We start from the raw sequence: 18,968 nt of genomic DNA on the forward strand, positions 1-18,968 counted from the left end.
CCACAGGGGCCTTGGCTTTCTTCCATCTCTCTGGGTTAGAATTTATTGCCAGGTACAGTGGACAGGCAAAAAACGTCAGTCCCAGTAGAGTTAAAAAAACTTCCAGGGCACTGCAGATGAGCAGAAAAACTGGACTGGGAATGTTTAACAAATAGAAAAAGAAAACTTTCTAGAAGGATATGGACCAACATTCAATGGGTTCTTGGGTGTGGGTTAACCCAGACCACCAAGTTTTGTGGTAATCCGTCTAAGTGTTTGCATAATCTTGCTAACTATCAGACAAACAAACAAATAGATGAAAACGTAACCTCTTTGGTGGATGTTATTAGGCAGACACATTATGCTAATTACAGAGACTGTAACTAAACCTGATGACCAGTCATCTTAAGCCTGCAGCCAAAATTAGCAGAGTCATGAAACTTTATCAAATGACTTGGGAGCTGAGACATTTGGCCATGTGTCCTAAGTGTGACCTGATGATTCATTCAGCAGCTTGTATGATCTATAAGACAAACCTATGAATGCAAAGGCAGAGTCCTATATTTATATTTCAGTTTATAATTGGGCCACTCAGCAGCAGGTTTCAACCATAGACTGTGGTTTCAACAAAGGCTCCGTTTGCAATTTTCCCACAACATGAATTCATTACAACAGTTTTTCAAATAGCTGAGGGGGAAGCATTTTTCTTCAGAGTTTGGGCATTAACGGAGCAGCAGTCATTAGGTGTCACACAAATAATCCTTTCATATACAGTGACTAAGACTCTGAGCTGCAGGTGTCATGCATCCCGGCTGCCAGCCTCCATCAATGATGATCTAAATTTCCCACGGGATTAATAAAGTATCTATCTATCTATCTATCAGTCTCTCTCCAAGTGCAGATGACTATAAAGTTATCTGTACCTGGTGAACAGAAGCTCAGAAATGGTTCCACCGATGGGAAGAGTCACCCTATTTTCTATTTTCAACAGGTCACTAACTAATGCATGAGTAGAAATATTCCTTGAGAAGTTCATCATCTTATTTCATGAATATATGAGTATTCTGCCAAATAAGCTTTTTGCACCTAACTCTACTGTTTGTCCCTGAACTGTGTTTTCAATGTGGTGTTGCTTTTACTGGCACGGACTGAGATGCTCACCTAATACCGAATAAGTGATGTTGTGGTTAAATATGTTTATTTGTCTGTAATTGGGATATTTGTGACCGGAAGAAAGAGGGGCATGTGACTGGAGGATTAATCACTATCCGGCCCCTGACTGGCTGGTACTCGCTCTCCTTTATTGATAGTTTATTCTGGGTTGGTCAGGGTTTTGCTGTGAAGAGTGCTGATTGGTTGAAGTGAGACTATCACAAGGTCATCCAATCAGAAGAAGGAAAGAGGCTGGCGTGCAGAAAACCGCGGGAGGGGCGACCGTGACGAGTTGTGTGTCTGGACAAGTTCCTGAGACGACAGCTGAAAACACAACAACACAACTACACCGCAACAGGTAACCCCAACAGGGATTCAAACGTTGTATTCGCAGAAAGCGAAGAAGAACGGTTCAGTGCCCTGACATGAGTTTAAGCTAGCATGCTAACTCTGTAGAATACCAACCGAGCTGCTGTTCTCTGGTGTTTTTAAAGTTTCGCTTCTGCCGACAGGATGTGTGGAAGAACCGCGTGCACTCTGGCTCCAGACGAGGTGAGCCGAGCCTGCTCCTACAGGACCCGGGGCGGGCAGCGCAGACAGCCCCGCTGGAGGGATGGAGATGCGGACAAGTACCGGCCCTCCTACAACAAGAGCCCCACGACCATGAGCCCCGTCTTGCTGTCCCAGAGGCATTTCGACAAGGTAAGAGCGGGATTCATCCTCACTAGATGTTTGCTTGACGAGGAGAGGAGGCTAATGGATGTTATCAACCTGTAAAGTCATTTTTTGCATTTATGTTAGTTTTAATGATTATAATATATACCTCCAATAAGGACATAAAACATGTGCAGTTAAACCTGGGAGATAAAATAATTAGCCTCATAAATAATATACATACATCTGACAGTCATACACATATGCAGCACCCACTATGTTTACATGGAGAGCAATCTTCCGTTTGTGGACCATATTCTGAATAAGATATTATTTTGATTATGATTTTTACATGAGTTACTTATAGAATGTCCATTAAATATTCCTGTTTACATGTTACGATATGATCCACTGTGAGATTTAGCTTTATTTGCCACTCTCATAACACATGTTACAGCCTAACATGGGACTGAAACACTGTACTCCACATGTCAGGGCGCAGGTCACATTTATAAACAACATAAGAAACATTAACTCATAGTCACGTAACCAAAAGAAAGACAAAAAGAGCAGCATTCTAAATCTAGCAGGCAGTCAGTGGACATTAAAAGTGTCTCGGGGGCCTCTTTACATGGCAAGTGTGCAAAGAGGAGGTGGAAGGGGTCAGCCATTATGTTGGTGCTCTTTCTGACACACCAGTCTGTGAAGATGAACCAGAGAGAAACCTGAAATCTTCTCAACAGCCCCCACCAGTCTATCCACGGACTTGCACTCATGAATCAAATATTCTGAAGGCCAGTCATATAAACATCAAAATGGAAATGTCTTGTTAAGAATGTCAATTCCTTGAATGTTGTTGTAAAAAGGGTCATCGTTCTGCCTCAGAATGGTAGTATGTACTTCCATAGATGCTCATGTTGTTGTGTCCACGCCTTGTGTGTGTCGTCAGGATGCTCCTGTGGATGAGTGTGTGTTGGCCTCCATGCGCTGGGGTCTCGTACCTGCCTGGTTCAAGGAGAAAGATCCGAGCAAGATGCAGTACAGCACCAACAACTGCCGCAGTGAGAACATACTGGAGAAGAAATCTTACAAGGTGTGTAGGGTCAGAGACACTGCAGTGGTCAGCCTGTTATCTACATGCTTTGTGGGCTTCAGGACTCTGATCGCTCCACTTTCTCTCCAAAGTACCCCCTGAATAAAGGACAGCGCTGTGTCATCCTGGCTGATGGGTTTTATGAGTGGAGGAGGGCGGAGAAAAACAAGCAGCCTTTCTTCATCTACTTCCCTCAGACTCCGGCAGGATCCAGTCAAGAGAAAGCAGAAGATCAGGATGACCTCCCGACCTCGGCTCGCAGTGAGGAGAATTCAGAGACGGCACGCTCTGCAGACGGATCCTCCCTTGACTCCACGGAGGTTCGCCCTGGGTTTTCTTCAGCAGTATAAGCGCTGTGAAAATTGGCTTTCATCAGAGCAAAAGTAGAGAGAATACAGCTATGGCGGAAATTAAGAGTGTCTGAAAATTTCCTGTTTGAGAGAGCAGCAGAGGCAAAAATGTGCATGTGTCCACCAGGTGTTCCCTTAGCACAGAGATTTCCATCCAAAGCCTGGTTTGTTTTTAATTTAAGTATATGGCCTTGGACTGGAAAGTTGTAAAACAAAAAAAACAGTCTCCAAATTTTAATATGCAGACTTGAACCATTTAAACCTTTAATGTGACTCTGCCTTTTTGTTCTCTGCTGTGTGTGTCAGGGAGGGGAGGAAGCACCATGTGAATGGACAGGCTGGAAGTTGCTGACTATGGCTGGACTGTTTGACTGCTGGACACCTCCAGGTGGTGGAGAACCCCTTTATACTTACAGCGTGATCACTGTGAATGCTTCCCCAAACCTGCAGAGCATCCATGATAGGTAAGAACAGTAAATGTGCAAATACTCTTATGAAAAAAAGGTGTGGAATTTGGTGCAGCTTGATATAATTTAAGGGGACTTTTTAGCCTCAGTGGAGGTATGTGTTAACTGAGTACCATTCTAGTTTCATTTGTCTGTGTGAAACTGTGGCATACTGTACGCTTGGGTTTTAGGATGCCAGCTATCCTGAATGGCGAGGAGGAAGTGAGAAGATGGCTCAACTTTGGGGAGGTGAAGTCTCTTGATGCCCTCAAACTGCTCCAGTCTAAAAACATTCTGACTTTTCATCCTGTCTCTTCGCTCGTCAACAACTCGCGCAACAACTCTCCAGAGTGCCTTCAGCCTGTGGATCCTAGCAGTAAAAAGGTATTAGATTTACCACAATTTTTTTTACTCAATTAAAAAAAATCTAGCAATATTGTTTTCTTTTTGGTAAAGTGGAGGTTTCATCTGATAAATCTGACCTTTGACCCAAAGGAGCCCAAACCCACAGCCAGCAGTCAGAGGATGATGAGCTGGTTGAAAAGCAGCTCAACCACTAAGAGGAAGGAGTCGGACACTCGTGAGAATGAACAGCAAGAAAGAAAGACAGTGACTCAGCAGAAGTCGACTGGAGGACTTCAGCAGTGGCTTCAGGGAGCCAATAAGAAACAGAGAACCAAGGAGTGAAAACTGCACATTTGATGACCATTTAGGTCTCATTGATTCTACTTTACTTGTTTTAAGGCGTTGGAAACATTGTATGTTAAGGTTTTTGCTTATGCTAGTAAATATCTTTTATGTAATAAATATATGCTTCACAGATGTGAATAATATTCAATATTTCATTGTCAGAAATAAACAGTATTTTATTCAAGATTTTTATTACCCTTATTACTTGAAACGCAAAGACATTGAAAACATGTAGATGCTATGCATTTATCATATTAATAATATAATAATGATGAATGCCAATAGTCCCCCCCATGTTTTTTTTTTTTCATTCTTTTCAAAGTTGTATGTAATCTAGAATGCATTTCAAAGTTTTAACACCAATAGATCGGTTAAGAGATGTCAAGCACTTTAACTGTTTGCCAACACGAGCAAGTCGGATATGGAGATTTACAACACAACCTTTTCAGCCTTCACCCAACCATGATCTGGAGGTTTGTAAATATAGAAAGTATTGCAATAGTTGACAGTAAAAAGAAACGTTCTAGCTAATAGTACTCGGTTATGAGTGATATTTATACTTGAGAAAACTCCCCCTCCAGGACTGTCAGGTACAATGACCTGCTGTCTTGATTTGGTTCATATCAAATGTTGTACCAAGAACTCAAAAGATGAACCTTCATTTTCTCCAATAGAGGAACAGCAATATGTTAGTGACAGCACTTTACAACAAGGATTCTGGATATACAGGATGTCCTCAGCCTGAGCTACAATTGCATGTATTGTGGCTTCAACATGAGATGAATGAACAAGTCTTCAGTTACTGTTTGGAAAAAAGTATCTGTACACACGCATCTGATGGATTTTTCATTGAATTATATTTTCAATTCTTTGCCAATTAACGAGAACCAGCAGGCAGCATATTAACGTGATCCACACATGCCCTTTGTCACTCACTGATCCTTCGCTGCGTCACTACTCACTCCCTCTTCATGTAGCAGTTTATCTAACAAGCCCGCATGATGTACAGTGAAAACCTGGTGTCATGTGTTTTTGAGTGTGAAAGGAATTTAAGCCACAACACAAGAAAAATGAAAAGGGGGAGGGGCATGTCTATTCATGCAGCAGTTCTGGGCTGTGAATGTAGGAAAATAACCACAACTGCCCGAGAGGGTTAAAAAATAAAATAAAAATGAATTTGTCCAACCTAACTCCAACACAAACATGTACAGAGATAATGCTTCAATCTACCACTTTAAGTATTCAAATAAAAGCAATTAGAACCAAAACTGGATGTGTAAGCAGCGATATACATGGAACAGAAATGAGATTTAGCCCAAACCACCACCGCTATGACAAAAGTGTAGACTGCAAAGTATTAAGCATCACTAAGTAAATGCCATGATGTTTCCTTAACGTGTTCTTTGGGCTAGGAGACTTCTATTTTATAAAAAATGTTTGATTTGTGTACATAAGGAGGTGAGTACAGCATGTTTGTGTGTAGTATACTCTATGAGTGGGATGCTGCTTGTATGTCGGGCAATAAGGATTAACACAGTGGGTCATGGGAAAAGGGATATATAGACAAGGCAAGACAGGGTGGTGAGGGCAATGACGACCCCCCGACGACCCCAGATGATTCTCAGAGTCCTCAGCAGCTGCAGGTCTCCGCCGACGGCTTGGCTCGCTCGTTCCTGTCCAGCTTGATTGGCTCTGGGAACTCGTTGTACAGCTCAACCTCGGTTTCCTGAAAACAGATAGTATGTGTGAGTGAGTGTCTGTCTCAGCACCGCCCAGCTCCCATGATAAACAAATGATGACAAATGTTATATCTCAACATGATTGACTTGGTCATACTGCCTACTAGAGCTGTGTCTTAATTCAGGGGCCGCATACTTCGCAGATTGTAATTGAGGACGTGAGTAGGTGGTCCTACTTCGAATGCCCCTTCAAATGGGGCTGACAAATGCGCTTCAGTGATGAACGGTATTTCAAAAGTAACCGTGTCAGCAAGCTACTAGACAGCCATCGCTTGAGTATCACGCTTCAACTCAAAACAACATAAATTGAAAATGAATGGGTATTAAAACTTTTACGTTGTGTCCCACTTTAGCTCGGATGCTAAGCAGCAAAAATAAGGGCCAGACCGTTTAATTTTGGTTTAACCTTTGCAGTACCCGGCCCACAAAGACGGCCTCCTTCATGGGCCACGTAGACCTTGTCCCCTGAAGGAAGCGGCCCCTGAATTGGGACACAGCTTAGAATTTCCTGCTGGCCTCCTCTTACCTGTTTAAGAGCGTTGCGTGCAATAGTCTGGAAGGCCTGTTCCACATTGATTGCCTCCTTGGCGCTGGTTTCGAAATATGGGATGTTGTTCTTGCTCTGACACCAAGCCTGTGCCCTCTTGGTTGTAACCTGAATCATAAAAGAGCAGACGTTACAACAGAATCACGAGACAGATGAGATTGACTCTTTTATCTGAGCAATTGTAGTTATGTCCCATGATTCTGGAGCAGTGGTGACCAACCTTTTCGAGCCCAAGATCTCTTTTTAGTTCCAAACGTTAGCTGAGATCTACCACTCCGATATCTTCCAGACAACCAATTAGGGGGTCATATTTATAATTTTTTGCAATTTCTGTTAAAGGCTTAATGTAAAATAAATAGATATACACAAAGGGCAATAGTGCAACTATTTTCTATTCAATGCACATTATTAAAATTTATAGTAATTCATATTTACAATGCACATTTGGTAGCTTCTCAGTTCCACGTCATGTTCTGCAGAGTAGCCTACTGCTGCACAATGTTTTTACAATTTAGGCTCTGATTTTAATACGGCCACAAAAATGATTATTGCCTTGTATGAAAGAAGTCCCTTGTACTCAAATAAATACAAGTACTACACAGTATGAAGTCGGGCCTCTTCCGCTCCTGCAAATATTTCATAATAAAAAAAAAAACAAGGGAGACAAATGAAGCTAGTGTTGCAACCATTTGATTGTGACACAAATTCATCAGATAAACATTATAACTCAGGGGAAAGATCATTTTCTCAGTTTATTCTAATGTGAACCAAAATGTTTATCTGTTTATGACACAATGTATTACAACTCTTTCCGAACCCATTTCAAAGTAAAAGCACTCCATTGTTTCACTTTCTGAATCCACTCATTTGGTCAAACGGGTCTTTGATTGTTGTTGACAGACCCAAAGATGAGCATCTTCATACAGTAGAGTGCTGGCATTTAGTTTAGTACAAAAACCAACTCTACCGCCAGTAGCGGACACACATCGTGTATGAAAAAAAAAAAAGCCCGACAGACAGCTGATCTGCAGCGGGACGAGAGCGAGTGAATCCAAAGCGTTTGGGGATCGACAGTTGCCAACGTCAACTAAACATTTCCTTGAAAAAACAAATGTTGTTAATAGATGTAAACCTGGGGATCTGGACCCACCTGTCTGTTCTCCAAGTCAATCTTGTTGCCCAGCACCACAAAGGGGAAGTTCTCAGGGTCTCGAGGGCTGGCCTGAATCAAGAACTCGTCCCTCCAGCTGTCAAGGGTCTTGAAGGTGTTGGGTGCCGTCACGTCAAACACCAGGACGCAGCAGTCAGCTCCACGGTAGAACGCAACACCTAAGGACTGGAACCTCTCCTGACCTGCTGTGTCCCAGATCTAAGATACACACAGCGAGAGACACAGAGTGGAAAAAAGTGAGTAACCAGGAAAACATACAATATTTACATGCACAAAGTAATCTGATCACGGAAAGTAATTAAGGCAATCTCTTTGACATTTGGTGTTAAAATAGTTCATTTTAACCAGATCTGCCTTTGTTTATACCAGCTAAACTAAAAGCATGTGGAGTAGAAGTTTATTTACTATTGATTGCGTTTGGTTGTCTGCAGTATTAAAAATAGTTTGTTAATCGGACATCACTGGTAATGTTGCTGTTTGCAAGAGGAAATAAAAATTGACTCTGAGTTTTACAACCACTTCCGGTGTAGAATGAAAATGTATTTGTAAGCCAAAGCCTAGAGACCAATGACCATCTCCTAAATGAGATATGCCTAACTCTGAATCTGACTTTGACTCAACTCAGCCAGTGTTTAGCTTACAAGAGTAAAGTATGGATGTCCATTCGTTAACAGCCTAACTTCTATATCTCAGTTTTATGTAAATACAACTGTGATTGCAAAATGACCGGAGTTGAGAAATTATGCATCTAAAGATAAGGCCTGAGACTTGTTTCCAATAACAAATACAAAAGACTGTTGACCATCAGTTGTGTCCAATACATTTGAGGCATTAAGTTGAATCTTTGAATAGACCACTTTTATAGACTAAAAGAAATAATACATTTTCTGATTCATAGACCATAAAAAAATTACGAGTCCATAACTGTTATGAACAATGTGAATTAGCATGCTTTTAAGTATCACAACCTTTTAAGCCTTATACCGTACTATGTGATTGTTAAATAATAGAGTTTCAGTGAGAAGACACCATATCCGTGTGACATTCCTGAGGGAACTATGTCTTCAGTACCTGCATTGTGACAAGTCTGTCATCAACCATGACTTCTTTTGTGAGGAAATCAGCTCCTATTGTGGCTTTGTACTGGTTACTGAACTTCTTATTCACATACTGGTTCATCAATGAGGTCTTTCCAACTCTAGAGAGAAAAACAATCACAAAACAACGTTCAGAAACAAGTGAAACAGAAAGTGTCACCAGTATGATTGATTGATTGATGAATCACACAAAATGAAGTGTTTTACAATCACATAGATTCAATACCCTGACGAATGTTATATATTTACAGTGAGTTGTTGTTCATTTAGAGTCGAGGCAAATGTTCAATACCACTCACCCGGAGTCTCCAAGGATGATGACTTTGAGTAGAACTTTCTTCCTTGACGTCATTGTGCCACAGCTGTAACCGACAACAACACAGGTTTTAGGGGGAAAATAAGCAACCTTCTAACAGAAGCAGACATACGCTGGAGTTGCTATAGGGGAGGAACAAAGCTTTGTCAAAATGATGACCCTCCTGATACGAGCCAACAGCTTTAACTGAAAGATGATAGGGTCTGTGAGCTTCTCAAAATACACTCCAAAGAAATGGACAAGTTCTAGGAAAGAAACCAAGTGCAACGTCTGCTACAGCAGTTTCCTTCACTTCAGAAACAAAGAAAAATAAAATAATTTACTGCACTGTACCGTGAGGAACAACATACAATTATTAAAACAAAAAACTTTTTTTTTTTTTTTTTTATATGTTGGACAATTGTGTGCTAGGGTTGTTGAGCTAAATTGACATCTGCTTCAACTGCTTGCCTTTGTTTCACTAGAAAACATTGCTTCTGTGATATGAGTGTTTCTGACAAACCATTCAATGGGAAGAAATGCATTGTTTAATTCCCAATTTACAAGGTTTGTAGATGTATTATTCTGAACATTATAATTTGTTAGAAATTGAAACAGACAGGCACACAGAGATTTAGAAAATGGATTTGTAAATAATTAGTCTATATAGTAATCAATCATGGTGATTTCCACTCTGCGATCACAGGGATGAGTCACACTGTAATTTGATATCTACACAGATTTGGAGATTACATCCCATTTGTTAAATTTGGAAGAACAGATGCTCATAAATCATACCTCAGCTATCCTCAACTCTTCCTCTTTTAATGTTATATCTGCTTCCTCCATTCAACTTCCCTCTTTTTCCTTAATATCCAAGATCCATAATGGTTTACTAATGACGTAGATCAGAAGCATTGAAATCAGTAGCTGATCAACCATTCTCATATTTGTGCCGGCTCAAGACTTCAATAAGTATTTGTAATTTGTCTGAGTGTGCTTTGTAATCATAAACAAGCTCATAGAGCTGAAAAGACCAAAGTCCAAACTAATTTGCATAAGGGCTTTGAAACAAAACTATGATCAGGTTAAACCTCTGAGAGAGAATTCACGAATAACAATCTTATCCTCCCATCACTTAACGTTAACAGCCTCTTTTGTGCGCAAGAAGACACTGTCTGAATCCATGTCAGTCGTATTATGAGGGAAAAGAGGCAACGAGCTGTCGGTGCGGCTCTCATAATCTGCACCCCATGACACTGTGTCAGGGACTGATCACATGGTTTAAAACACAGGACTAACGGAACCATGACTTGGCAACCATGATTAGCACAGCGAGTACATTAGCGGGATTCATCACACATAACGGAATAACCCATAGCTGGAATCAATCTGTCGACTGGGAACATGTACATTGAATAGAGCAGCACACAATCCTGCCTCGATATTTAGCCTCAGGAACGTAAAGGCATCAAAAACACTGACAAGGGGTTTAGCATGGGAGACTGTGTGCAAAGCAAATGGTGGAAAAAGTTAGATAGCTTGGAGAAAAGGTAACATCGAAAGTACACATGTTATTTTCAGGCAAAAATCGTTTTCATTACCTCGACTACAAACAATTACCATATCTAGTGACACTTCTGATTTAAGCTAACCTTTAGGTAGCTGGCCAGGGTGTATTAACAAAGGTGAGACAATATCATTAACACATTTTGTCACGTAAAACCAACAACTAATATCAACACAAACCAACCTGGCCGATGATCCTGTGGCGAAAAAAAACAACCTCAAAGCTGGATTCTTCCTCTGCCGCGGTTTGGGGCGCTAGCTGAGGCGCAGGCTAGCTAGCTAGCTAGCTAACAGCAGCTTCAAATGTCTGCCGTGAACAAAACAACACGTTTACGGCGACGACAGCTAAATACACTCGGACAGTTCCACTCGCACCTAACTCTGCTCGTGAAAATCAGGCCCGCCGTTGCCGACGCTCGTCTCCCTTTGTGCTGTGGAGGAGATTTGGTGGAGATGGTCTACGTCGCCCTGGCTCTCGTTTACGCTTGCTTTTCCCCGTCCAGCGAACGCGCTAGCAGCTAACGGCTAGCCTAGCTCGGTGCACTTCCTCCAAAACAAGCTGTGTCGGTGAGCGCTGACGTCACGTGCAGGACACGCCTGGCTGCCCAGGAGAAGTCACAAGAGCACCAGTGTCCCAGATCAAACATTCACTGGTCTGTAGCTGGTTTACTGTTGCTACATGTCGCTTTAAACACGCACACTGGTACTGCACATGCACTGCACCTATGTCGTACTTTGTCTTACTTGTTGGATCACTACTCATGTGGAAAAACACCATTTACGTGCAATTTGTGTAACAATTCTGTTTTTGTTTATCATCACATTCATTTATTTAAACATTCAATACACGAAACAAGTTTTGGAACTGGTCCTGGTCGTTGTAAGTGACGATTTGTTGTTTTAATTTGTTTTGTACTTAAGCTTTGTGTGGTTTAGTTTTGACATGCTACCCTCTTCCTCCACTCTGGGATAGGTTCCTCACTGTGGTCTGTCACATGTTTCTAACACTTGTAGCATATGTTTGTCTATGTGTCTTTGCTGTCTGCCAGGTGTGCCAGCCCAGGAGAGGTCACCTCATGGCCCCATGCTCTTATACTTCACAATGCTCTCTGATCTGGTGGAGCCAGTGCACTGAGCTATCAATGCATCAGCAGCTTTTTTGACCAGTTTACAATAGAAATGATGACCAATAAATGTCTTGATGAGTTTTTATTTTATGAAGGTGGCCTCCTTCTTGGGGTTTTAATACAACTAAATTCCACATCCAAGCAATTTAGCAGGTTCACTGGACCATAATCATATAATCTATTCCATTCTATTCTTAACTAAATCCTTGTTATGTGTTTCAATGTATTTTACATTTCCCTGACAAATGATCGTCAGCTGCCTTGTCAGCTCATGAGATTTATATTTCCTGCAGTCATACCAAGCAAACCACCTTTGGTTTGGGGGAACGTTGGACTCAGAAAGCACCCCTACAGTAATTCAAGGACATTTACCGTTCAGGAAAATGATTCAAAGGTTATATGAAACATGTAATCTTCAGGGTGCGTTTTATAAAGGTTCTCTCAAATTGACCATGAGGTAACTTTCAAAGAAACTTTAGTTAACTTGTGTGCGGTCATTGTTTTTAAACCCTATATAATTCTGTCTGATGTTATACCATGTGATCTGGTCCTGGGAGTTGCATCGTTCCCCAAAACGTGTCTCCGCAGAGACCACAAAAGGATCCTGCCGAAACCCGGGATCGAACCAGGGACCTTTAGATCTTCAGTCTAACGCTCTCCCAACTGAGCTATTTCGGCGAACTTAGAAAGAACCACATGAGCACAGTATTAATAATATATTATCACACCTTGCAGACAATTGACACATAGTAGAATACACAGATAAACTGCTAAAGGTTTTCTTTGACATAATCCTCGTAAATATCAACTGCAGTGATTCATTGTCTGATTTCACAATCTCTTCAGACGCACGGCACGTTGTCAAGACCCCGCTGTGACGTCATCACGTCGGACTGAGTGAAGCGTCATCGTTTCTGATGTAGAGCAGCGCGGCGGCCTTTCTTTGCTGCTCTACAGTCCCCCTCGGCATTATCCGCCCTTATCCCGGCATTCAGCTCTTAATTCATTTCCACCATGGCTCTTAAGGCGCCTGTGCTCGCCGCCTTACTGCTCCTGGTAGCCGCAGTGGGCTCGGGGGTTTCAGCGGACGGTTTGGTGAACGAGGAGGTGAAGAAGACCGTGGACCTGAGCTCCCATCTGGCGAAGATGACCGCGGAGATCGTGCTGTCCAACCAGGGACACACCGGGGTCCAGAGCTTCATTCTGGCGGTGGAGGCGGACCTGGCCCCGCACCTGGCTTACATCGGAGCCTCGGTGAGACAAACGTCAATGAACGAGTTGAAACGGCGCCTGCCTGCACATCTGTGGTCTGCAGCCGATTAGCTGCTTCACCCAGTTAGCTAGTCGGTATGATGCTACATGCACTTGCTCGCTAAGTCTTGCAGCTCTCACGTGTTTCTTTGTGCGTAACAACAGTAATAGTGGAGTGGAGAATTAACTCGATTGCTTTGTGCATTAAATCAGTCTGTAGCTGTGTGATACGATTCATTGTGACCGAGCTGTGTTAGCCGACAGCCGTACTTAGCCACCGTTAGCTTCAGTTTATAGACGTTCACTCGCTGTGCAAGACCTTCACATGAGCTCAGCTGCTATCAGCAGAAATGTGAGTGTGTGCGAGCAGCTCGGGACCCATGAGCCTCATTCATTAATGTTAGCGGAGAATGTGGGTTGGAAAACGTTGACTTCCGCAGTGCTGCACGCTCCATCAGTGGCTGAATGACACGTATGCGCTGGACAGATCACTTCCGTGTGTGACTGCGCAGCTCTGCCCCCCTCCTCAATGAATTAAACTTTTCTGTATGCAGGATAATATGCTACTTACTTTTACATAAAGGGATTGTTATGTATTGAATCATCCAGTAAATGAATCACAATTCATGTATTTTGTCTGCAAGTGTTTTCATGTTAAGGAGAGTATGATCAAACAGCTATGTCTTCACAGGTGAAGGGTGATGAAGAAGAGGATGGCATGCTCGAGCTCCAGCAGACATCAATCCAGGGCCAACGGTAAGAGATCACACTCTTAAATGGTCATCAAAGCAGATTATTTAGCTTTTTTTAATTTTATTTAACTGTGTCAAAGCGAAAGGCATACTTTAAAAATGCATTTCAATTCCAAGGGAATACTCTTCAATATCCGGTTCCTTTTGCCTTCAGACGAGGATAAAGAACTTTATTCCTTATAATCATATGGAAGACATTGTTATCCCACTGGTCAATATTTGGTTGACTGATTATTAACCACTAACCCAAAAGATTAAAATGTTTTATAATGGTGTTTTATGCATTTAAAAAAATACCAATGCAAATTCATCTAAGGGTTTGATTTTTACATGTACTAAGTAACAGCAGCATAAACAGAGAAAACTATGATTCGCTCATTACAAACTTGCGGCCCTGCTCTTCTCTGCCTCTCTCACTTCTCTCACAAACACAGACCCAAATGTCATAGTCTGAATAGATCCAGTCAATCCATTGGAAACATCAAGTCCTTCAAGTTTGTACATCTTAGGGAGGCGAGTGTCTGCATTCCTTTCTACTCTAGCTGAGCGTGTGATGAGCAGGTAGTCACAGATGGGCCGCTCTGGCCTAATCAGACCTCAGAAAGCTTTTCTACTAGTTCTGATTCAGACATAGCAAGATCTCCACATTGTGCACAGCCTGTTTATTGGGAGACCCACAGTGGGTGAGTAACTGCTCACATCGTACCAACGTCATCGATTTTTTTTAATACAGATTAACTGACAGTATTAATTAGTGTAAATTCTAATGACAATTACTGATCAACTGGTTAATGATAAACATTTCACTCATCAATTCGTCAGGTCATTGAAAACGCTCATTAATAAATATTTAGGTCGTTTATGGGTTTCAGTGCTAGAGTTCCTCCCTTTCTGTTAATGAATGACCTCCTGAAAACAAACATGAACCCCATCAGAAAGTTGTACCTAATCCATGCTTCTCTCTGTCATCTGTTCCTGTGCAGTGGGGAGTTTTACAGAGTGCAGCTGCCCTCCACTCTGTCAGCTGGTGCTCAGCTGATGGTGAAGGTGGAAATGACATTTAGCCATGTACTGAAGCCCTTCCCCACACAAATCACTCAAGCCGAGCGCCAGCTGGTGGTGTTTCAGGGAAACCACTACCTGTACTCACCGTACCCCACACTTAGCCAGACCACGCGTGTCCGCCTGGCCACCAAAACTGTGGAGACCTACACCAAGCTCGGCAACCCCACCAAGACGGATGAGTTTATTGAGTACGGACCCTTCCGTGATGTGGCCCCGTTCAGTGAGGTGCGGCTCCTACAACATTTCTATGAGTTACAAATGAAGCCTTGAGGAACAGTACTGAAACATTCTGTGCTGTTTGCTATTTTCTGTTCAGGACGCGATGAAACTCCATTTCGAAAACAACTCCCCCTTCCTCACCATCAGCAGCATCACTCGCATCATCGAGGTGTCTCACTGGGGCAACATTGCTGTGGAGGAGACCGTCGATCTGAGGCACACAGGAGCCGCCCTGAAGGGCCCGTTCTCACGTTACGATTACCAGCGTCAGTCCGACAGTGGCATCTCATCTGTCAAATCCTTCAAGGTGCCCCATTAAAACGCAAACTGTCATCTGACTTGTTTTTACTGTTTAGGTGATGATGATGACAAAGAATGTTTTTTCTCCTCAGACTATCCTCCCTGCCTCAGCCCAGGATGTCTACTACAGAGATGAGATCGGGAACATCTCCACCTCCCACCTTCAGGTTCTGGAAGACTCAGTGGAGGTGGAGGTCAGGCCTCGCTTCCCCTTGTTCGGAGGCTGGAAGACTCACTACATCATTGGCTACAATCTGCCCAGCTACGAGTACCTCTATACCCTGGGTGAGTTGATTAGCCTAGCATTAACTTCTGAGGAACACACCATCCCTAAATTTCAGAAACTCCTCCATCATAACCACTGAATCCAAGGGTTTGTTGCTAACATGTCGCATCATTTTGTCTCCTAGGTGACCAATATGCACTGAAGATGAGACTAGTTGATCACGTGTACGATGACCAGGTCATCGACTCCATGACGGTGAAAATCATCCTTCCAGAGGGAGCTAGGTCGGTGTTTGTTAGAAAATCTACTGAAAAGTCAAGTTGAGTTGTGGATTTTTGCATCAAAGTTTATTCTGTCTCATCCAACCAGAAACATCCATGTGGACACACCGTACAAAATTGATCGGATGCCAAACCAGCTGCATTATACATATCTTGATACCTTTGGCCGACCTGTGCTGGTGGCCAGCAAGAACAACCTGGTGGAGCAGCACATTCAGGATGTTGTGGTAAGGCCAACATAACATTATTATTTTAAGTAATTGTGTGAAAGTGCAGCATGATTTTACCAACATTTATTTTCCAATATGTGACTAGAAAATAATAATTGTTATTAACATGTCCAGGCATTCAGAGCAGGTCTGTAAGATCAGGGTTTTATTCTGAAAAGTTAAAAAATATATCAGTACAGCAGTACTGCTTTGTGGAGGGAGGCCTGTGAGAGCAGCTAAATTGCCAGTCTAATTTTGTCTGTGGGATCACAGATTCTATGGGCTGTATGTGTGAATATGGATGCTTTAACTCTGTATGCAATCTCTAAAGCTTGATTATAATTATTGATACTGGCCCACTCCCTCATAGTTGAGAATATGACTTCATTTCTAAACAGTAGTTTTTTTTACAAATATGTAGGCTTGTAACAGTTCTCCAAATCTTAGGTTCAGTTCCACCCTCTGTTTTTTTTAAAGATTTATTTAAGTTATTGTGTGAATTATTTCAGCCCTTGAAATTAGGTTGGTTATTAGTTATAAAGCTGTTTCAAAAATGTTGGTTCGTTATGAAAGTGTTGCAGGACAGTCTGGATAATTAATGGGAAACACTGAACTGTGAGAAGATGTTCATATCTAAACTAATAAGTAACTTGTTTCCTTTTGTTGCCAGGTTCATTATAACTTCAATAAGATCCTGATGCTGCAGGAGCCTTTGTTGGTTGTCGGGGCCTTTTACATTCTCTTCTTCACTGTCATCATCTATGTCCGCCTGGACTTTGCCATCACAAAGGTGAGGAGGTGGTCTCTGTCTGTCTGTCTGTCTACATCCACCCTTTTATATGATTCACTCACATGTGCTAGGAGTATGTTTTTTTTTTAATTGAAATCTGTGGTTCTTTGTTCAGGACCCTGCTGCTGAGGTACGCATGAAGGTGGCCTCCATCACAGAGCAGGTGCTGACTCTGGTTAACAAACGTCTGGGTCTGTACAGACACATGGACGAGGTGGTAAACCGCTACAAGCAGTCCCGCGACACCGGGGCGCTTAATAGCGGCCGGAAGACGCTGGAGGCCGACCACCGGGCTCTCACCAACGAAATCAGCTCGCTGCAGGCCCGCCTCAAAGCCGAGGGCTCCGACTTGGCTGATAAGGTGAGTGACGTGGGCGTGTGTATTTGAAATGTTGTGAGTTACATAAAATGTGTGTGTGCAGCCCGATTAACTCGCCTCTTTCGTGTCCTCAGGTTGGCGAGGTGCAGAAGCTCGATGGCCAGGTGAAGGAGCTGGTGTGTCGCTCCTGCCAGGAGGCGGAGCGGCTGGTTGCGGGTAAGGTCAAGAAGGAGGCGTACATCGAGAGCGAGAAGACTCTGACCAGCAAGAGACAAGAGCTTGTCAGTCGCATCGACAGTCTGCTGGATGCTCTGTAAACTACTCCTGCCACACCAAATCCCAAATGCACACATACAGACACACACAAACAAACACATACCATCCCTGCTACACCATACAACTGTTTGTGTGTTTAAGAATTAAAATAAATGTGACACAAATGCTTAAACCTTTTTTACTATCGTTGAACCCAGACGTGGACTTTTTTGCATCTCATTGTACAGTGGTGATGGGTTTATCCAAACACGTGTGTATTTGTGCCTTGTGATAAACCGGAGGTCACTGCATGCTCTGCTCCACAGCAGCTACATCACAACTTCCTTGGTTCTGTTTGTGTCTGCTACGTTTGTCACCGTTTGCTCAGACATGACCCTTCATTAGTTTTCATTTTCAAATCTGGACTCTGTATTATTTTTATTTTTTTTCCCATTAAAGAATGTACGGTTACGGGATTTTTTTTTTTTTTAATGAATAGCTGAGGGGCCCAAGTGTGTTCAGTCTCATGTCTTTACTCAGATTTACTGTATGCTAAGACTGAATCCTCTCTGGCTCTTTAGAATGAAGGGGATCGTCTTGTCCAATCTTTGCTCTCTTGCACTTACAACCTTTTTCTACTTGCCCCACACTGACGTTTATATTTGGGGAAAACAAATGTTAAAGCTCTGATTTAAGCGACTTCCCAAATGCTTGTTTTTGATCTTCTGCCGTCATTTTTTCTACATCTTGTATGATTTTTGTTTTGTAAGTGGTAATTTGGTTCCCATGAGATTAGTGAACATGAGATTAGGTTGTATGTGAGGAAAGACATGAGAAATGGGACACAGATGTTTGTGAAATGGGCAATGAAATGGAATGCGTTCAAATTTGAAATAAAAATGTGGAGAAAAAGTTATAATTGTTATTGTGATGACACAGCTGGTGTATAAAAATGGATGATGGAGTTGGTTGGTTTTATTTGCTGTTATATTAGTTCATTTGGAGGAGCAGTGACATTGGTTCAACAAAGGAGGGCGCACTTGAGTCAAGAAACACCACGAGATTTTGATGGACTATTTTCCTCAAGTTTTACCCTGCATTTGTACTCATTTTCCATGCTATTGAAAAACGGATACAAATGTAACTGTCATACTAACCACCAAATATAAAATCAGGCCACACGTTCACTGTGACCAGTGCCCATTTTAAAACTGGCACCTCAGAGGGAATTTCCAGCACATTGTTGCCTTCCTTGTTTCAGAGAGACCCCACCTATCACCGTCTCCCTCCATAGTCAGTAGAGCAGTCGACCTGCCTCGATTACAGTCTGAGTCCAGGACAAACTCGAGGTCAGTCTGAGGTCGCCACTTTCCCTCTGAGGTCACCACGGGT

The 18,968-nt window shown here is 42.5% G+C and overlaps 3 protein-coding genes and 1 non-coding gene across 6 annotated transcripts; 2 read left to right on the forward strand and 2 right to left on the reverse strand.

The window, feature by feature from the left end:
• The first annotated feature begins 1,391 nt into the window (after window positions 1-1,391).
• On the forward strand, window positions 1,392-4,548 carry hmces (5-hydroxymethylcytosine binding, ES cell specific). Of its 2 annotated transcripts, none has more exons than XM_062396727.1 (7): window positions 1,392-1,489; window positions 1,644-1,833; window positions 2,735-2,878; window positions 2,971-3,198; window positions 3,535-3,692; window positions 3,866-4,058; window positions 4,170-4,548. In XM_062396727.1, the coding sequence occupies exons 2-7, from the start codon at window positions 1,645-1,647 to the stop codon at window positions 4,359-4,361; spliced, it is 1,104 nt and encodes a 367-aa protein (XP_062252711.1). In that variant the 5' UTR covers window positions 1,392-1,489; window position 1,644; the 3' UTR covers window positions 4,362-4,548. The 2 variants fall into 2 exon arrangements, with proteins under 2 accessions (XP_062252711.1, XP_062252718.1); XM_062396734.1 differs by having other exon boundaries at window positions 1,403-1,489; window positions 1,626-1,833.
• Window positions 4,539-11,354, reverse strand: rab7a (RAB7a, member RAS oncogene family). Of its 2 annotated transcripts, none has more exons than XM_062396761.1 (6): window positions 11,158-11,354; window positions 9,218-9,280; window positions 8,893-9,019; window positions 7,801-8,019; window positions 6,630-6,758; window positions 4,539-6,090 (listed from the first exon to the last, which is right to left on the reverse strand). In XM_062396761.1, the coding sequence occupies exons 2-6, from the start codon at window positions 9,268-9,270 to the stop codon at window positions 5,995-5,997; spliced, it is 624 nt and encodes a 207-aa protein (XP_062252745.1). In that variant the 5' UTR covers window positions 9,271-9,280; window positions 11,158-11,354; the 3' UTR covers window positions 4,539-5,994. The 2 variants fall into 2 exon arrangements, with proteins under 2 accessions (XP_062252745.1, XP_062252734.1); XM_062396750.1 differs by having other exon boundaries at window positions 10,967-11,353.
• Window positions 11,355-12,514: 1,160 nt separating this feature from the next.
• Window positions 12,515-12,587, reverse strand: trnaf-gaa (transfer RNA phenylalanine (anticodon GAA)). The gene has a single exon. It is a non-coding gene; the product is annotated as a tRNA-Phe (tRNA).
• A 220-nt stretch (window positions 12,588-12,807) lies between these two features.
• On the forward strand, window positions 12,808-18,540 carry rpn1 (ribophorin I). Its single transcript, XM_062396775.1, has 10 exons — window positions 12,808-13,163; window positions 13,852-13,916; window positions 14,896-15,202; window positions 15,294-15,503; window positions 15,589-15,781; window positions 15,907-16,006; window positions 16,092-16,230; window positions 16,883-17,002; window positions 17,118-17,363; window positions 17,456-18,540. Exons 1-10 carry the CDS (start codon window positions 12,924-12,926, stop codon window positions 17,636-17,638), a joined length of 1,803 nt encoding a protein of 600 aa, XP_062252759.1. The 5' UTR covers window positions 12,808-12,923; the 3' UTR covers window positions 17,639-18,540.
• Window positions 18,541-18,968: the final 428 nt, after the last annotated feature.

This window comes from Platichthys flesus, chromosome 2 (genome assembly GCF_949316205.1).
Source record: "Platichthys flesus chromosome 2, fPlaFle2.1, whole genome shotgun sequence".
In the NCBI taxonomy this organism is placed as follows: domain Eukaryota; kingdom Metazoa; phylum Chordata; class Actinopteri; order Pleuronectiformes; family Pleuronectidae; genus Platichthys; species Platichthys flesus.

Excerpts from the sequence above, each read along its gene's own strand:
- hmces (XM_062396727.1), top strand. The coding sequence starts at position 1,645 with ATGTGTGGAAGAACCGCGTGCACTCTGGCTCCAGACGAGGTGAGCCGA. Across the intron at positions 1,834-2,734 it reads CCCAGAGGCATTTCGACAAG|GATGCTCCTGTGGATGAGTG; the intron begins GTAAGAGCGGGA and ends GTGTGTCGTCAG. Across the intron at positions 3,199-3,534 it reads CCTCCCTTGACTCCACGGAG|GGAGGGGAGGAAGCACCATG; the intron begins GTTCGCCCTGGG and ends TGTGTGTGTCAG.
- rab7a (XM_062396761.1), bottom strand. The coding sequence starts at position 9,270 with ATGACGTCAAGGAAGAAAGTTCTACTCAAAGTCATCATCCTTGGAGAC. Across the intron at positions 9,020-9,217 it reads ATCATCCTTGGAGACTCCGG|AGTTGGAAAGACCTCATTGA; the intron begins GTGAGTGGTATT and ends TTTTCTCTCTAG. Across the intron at positions 8,020-8,892 it reads ACAGACTTGTCACAATGCAG|ATCTGGGACACAGCAGGTCA; the intron begins GTACTGAAGACA and ends TGTGTATCTTAG.
- rpn1 (XM_062396775.1), top strand. The coding sequence starts at position 12,924 with ATGGCTCTTAAGGCGCCTGTGCTCGCCGCCTTACTGCTCCTGGTAGCC. Across the intron at positions 15,203-15,293 it reads ATGTGGCCCCGTTCAGTGAG|GACGCGATGAAACTCCATTT; the intron begins GTGCGGCTCCTA and ends TTTTCTGTTCAG. Across the intron at positions 17,364-17,455 it reads GCTCCGACTTGGCTGATAAG|GTTGGCGAGGTGCAGAAGCT; the intron begins GTGAGTGACGTG and ends TCGTGTCCTCAG.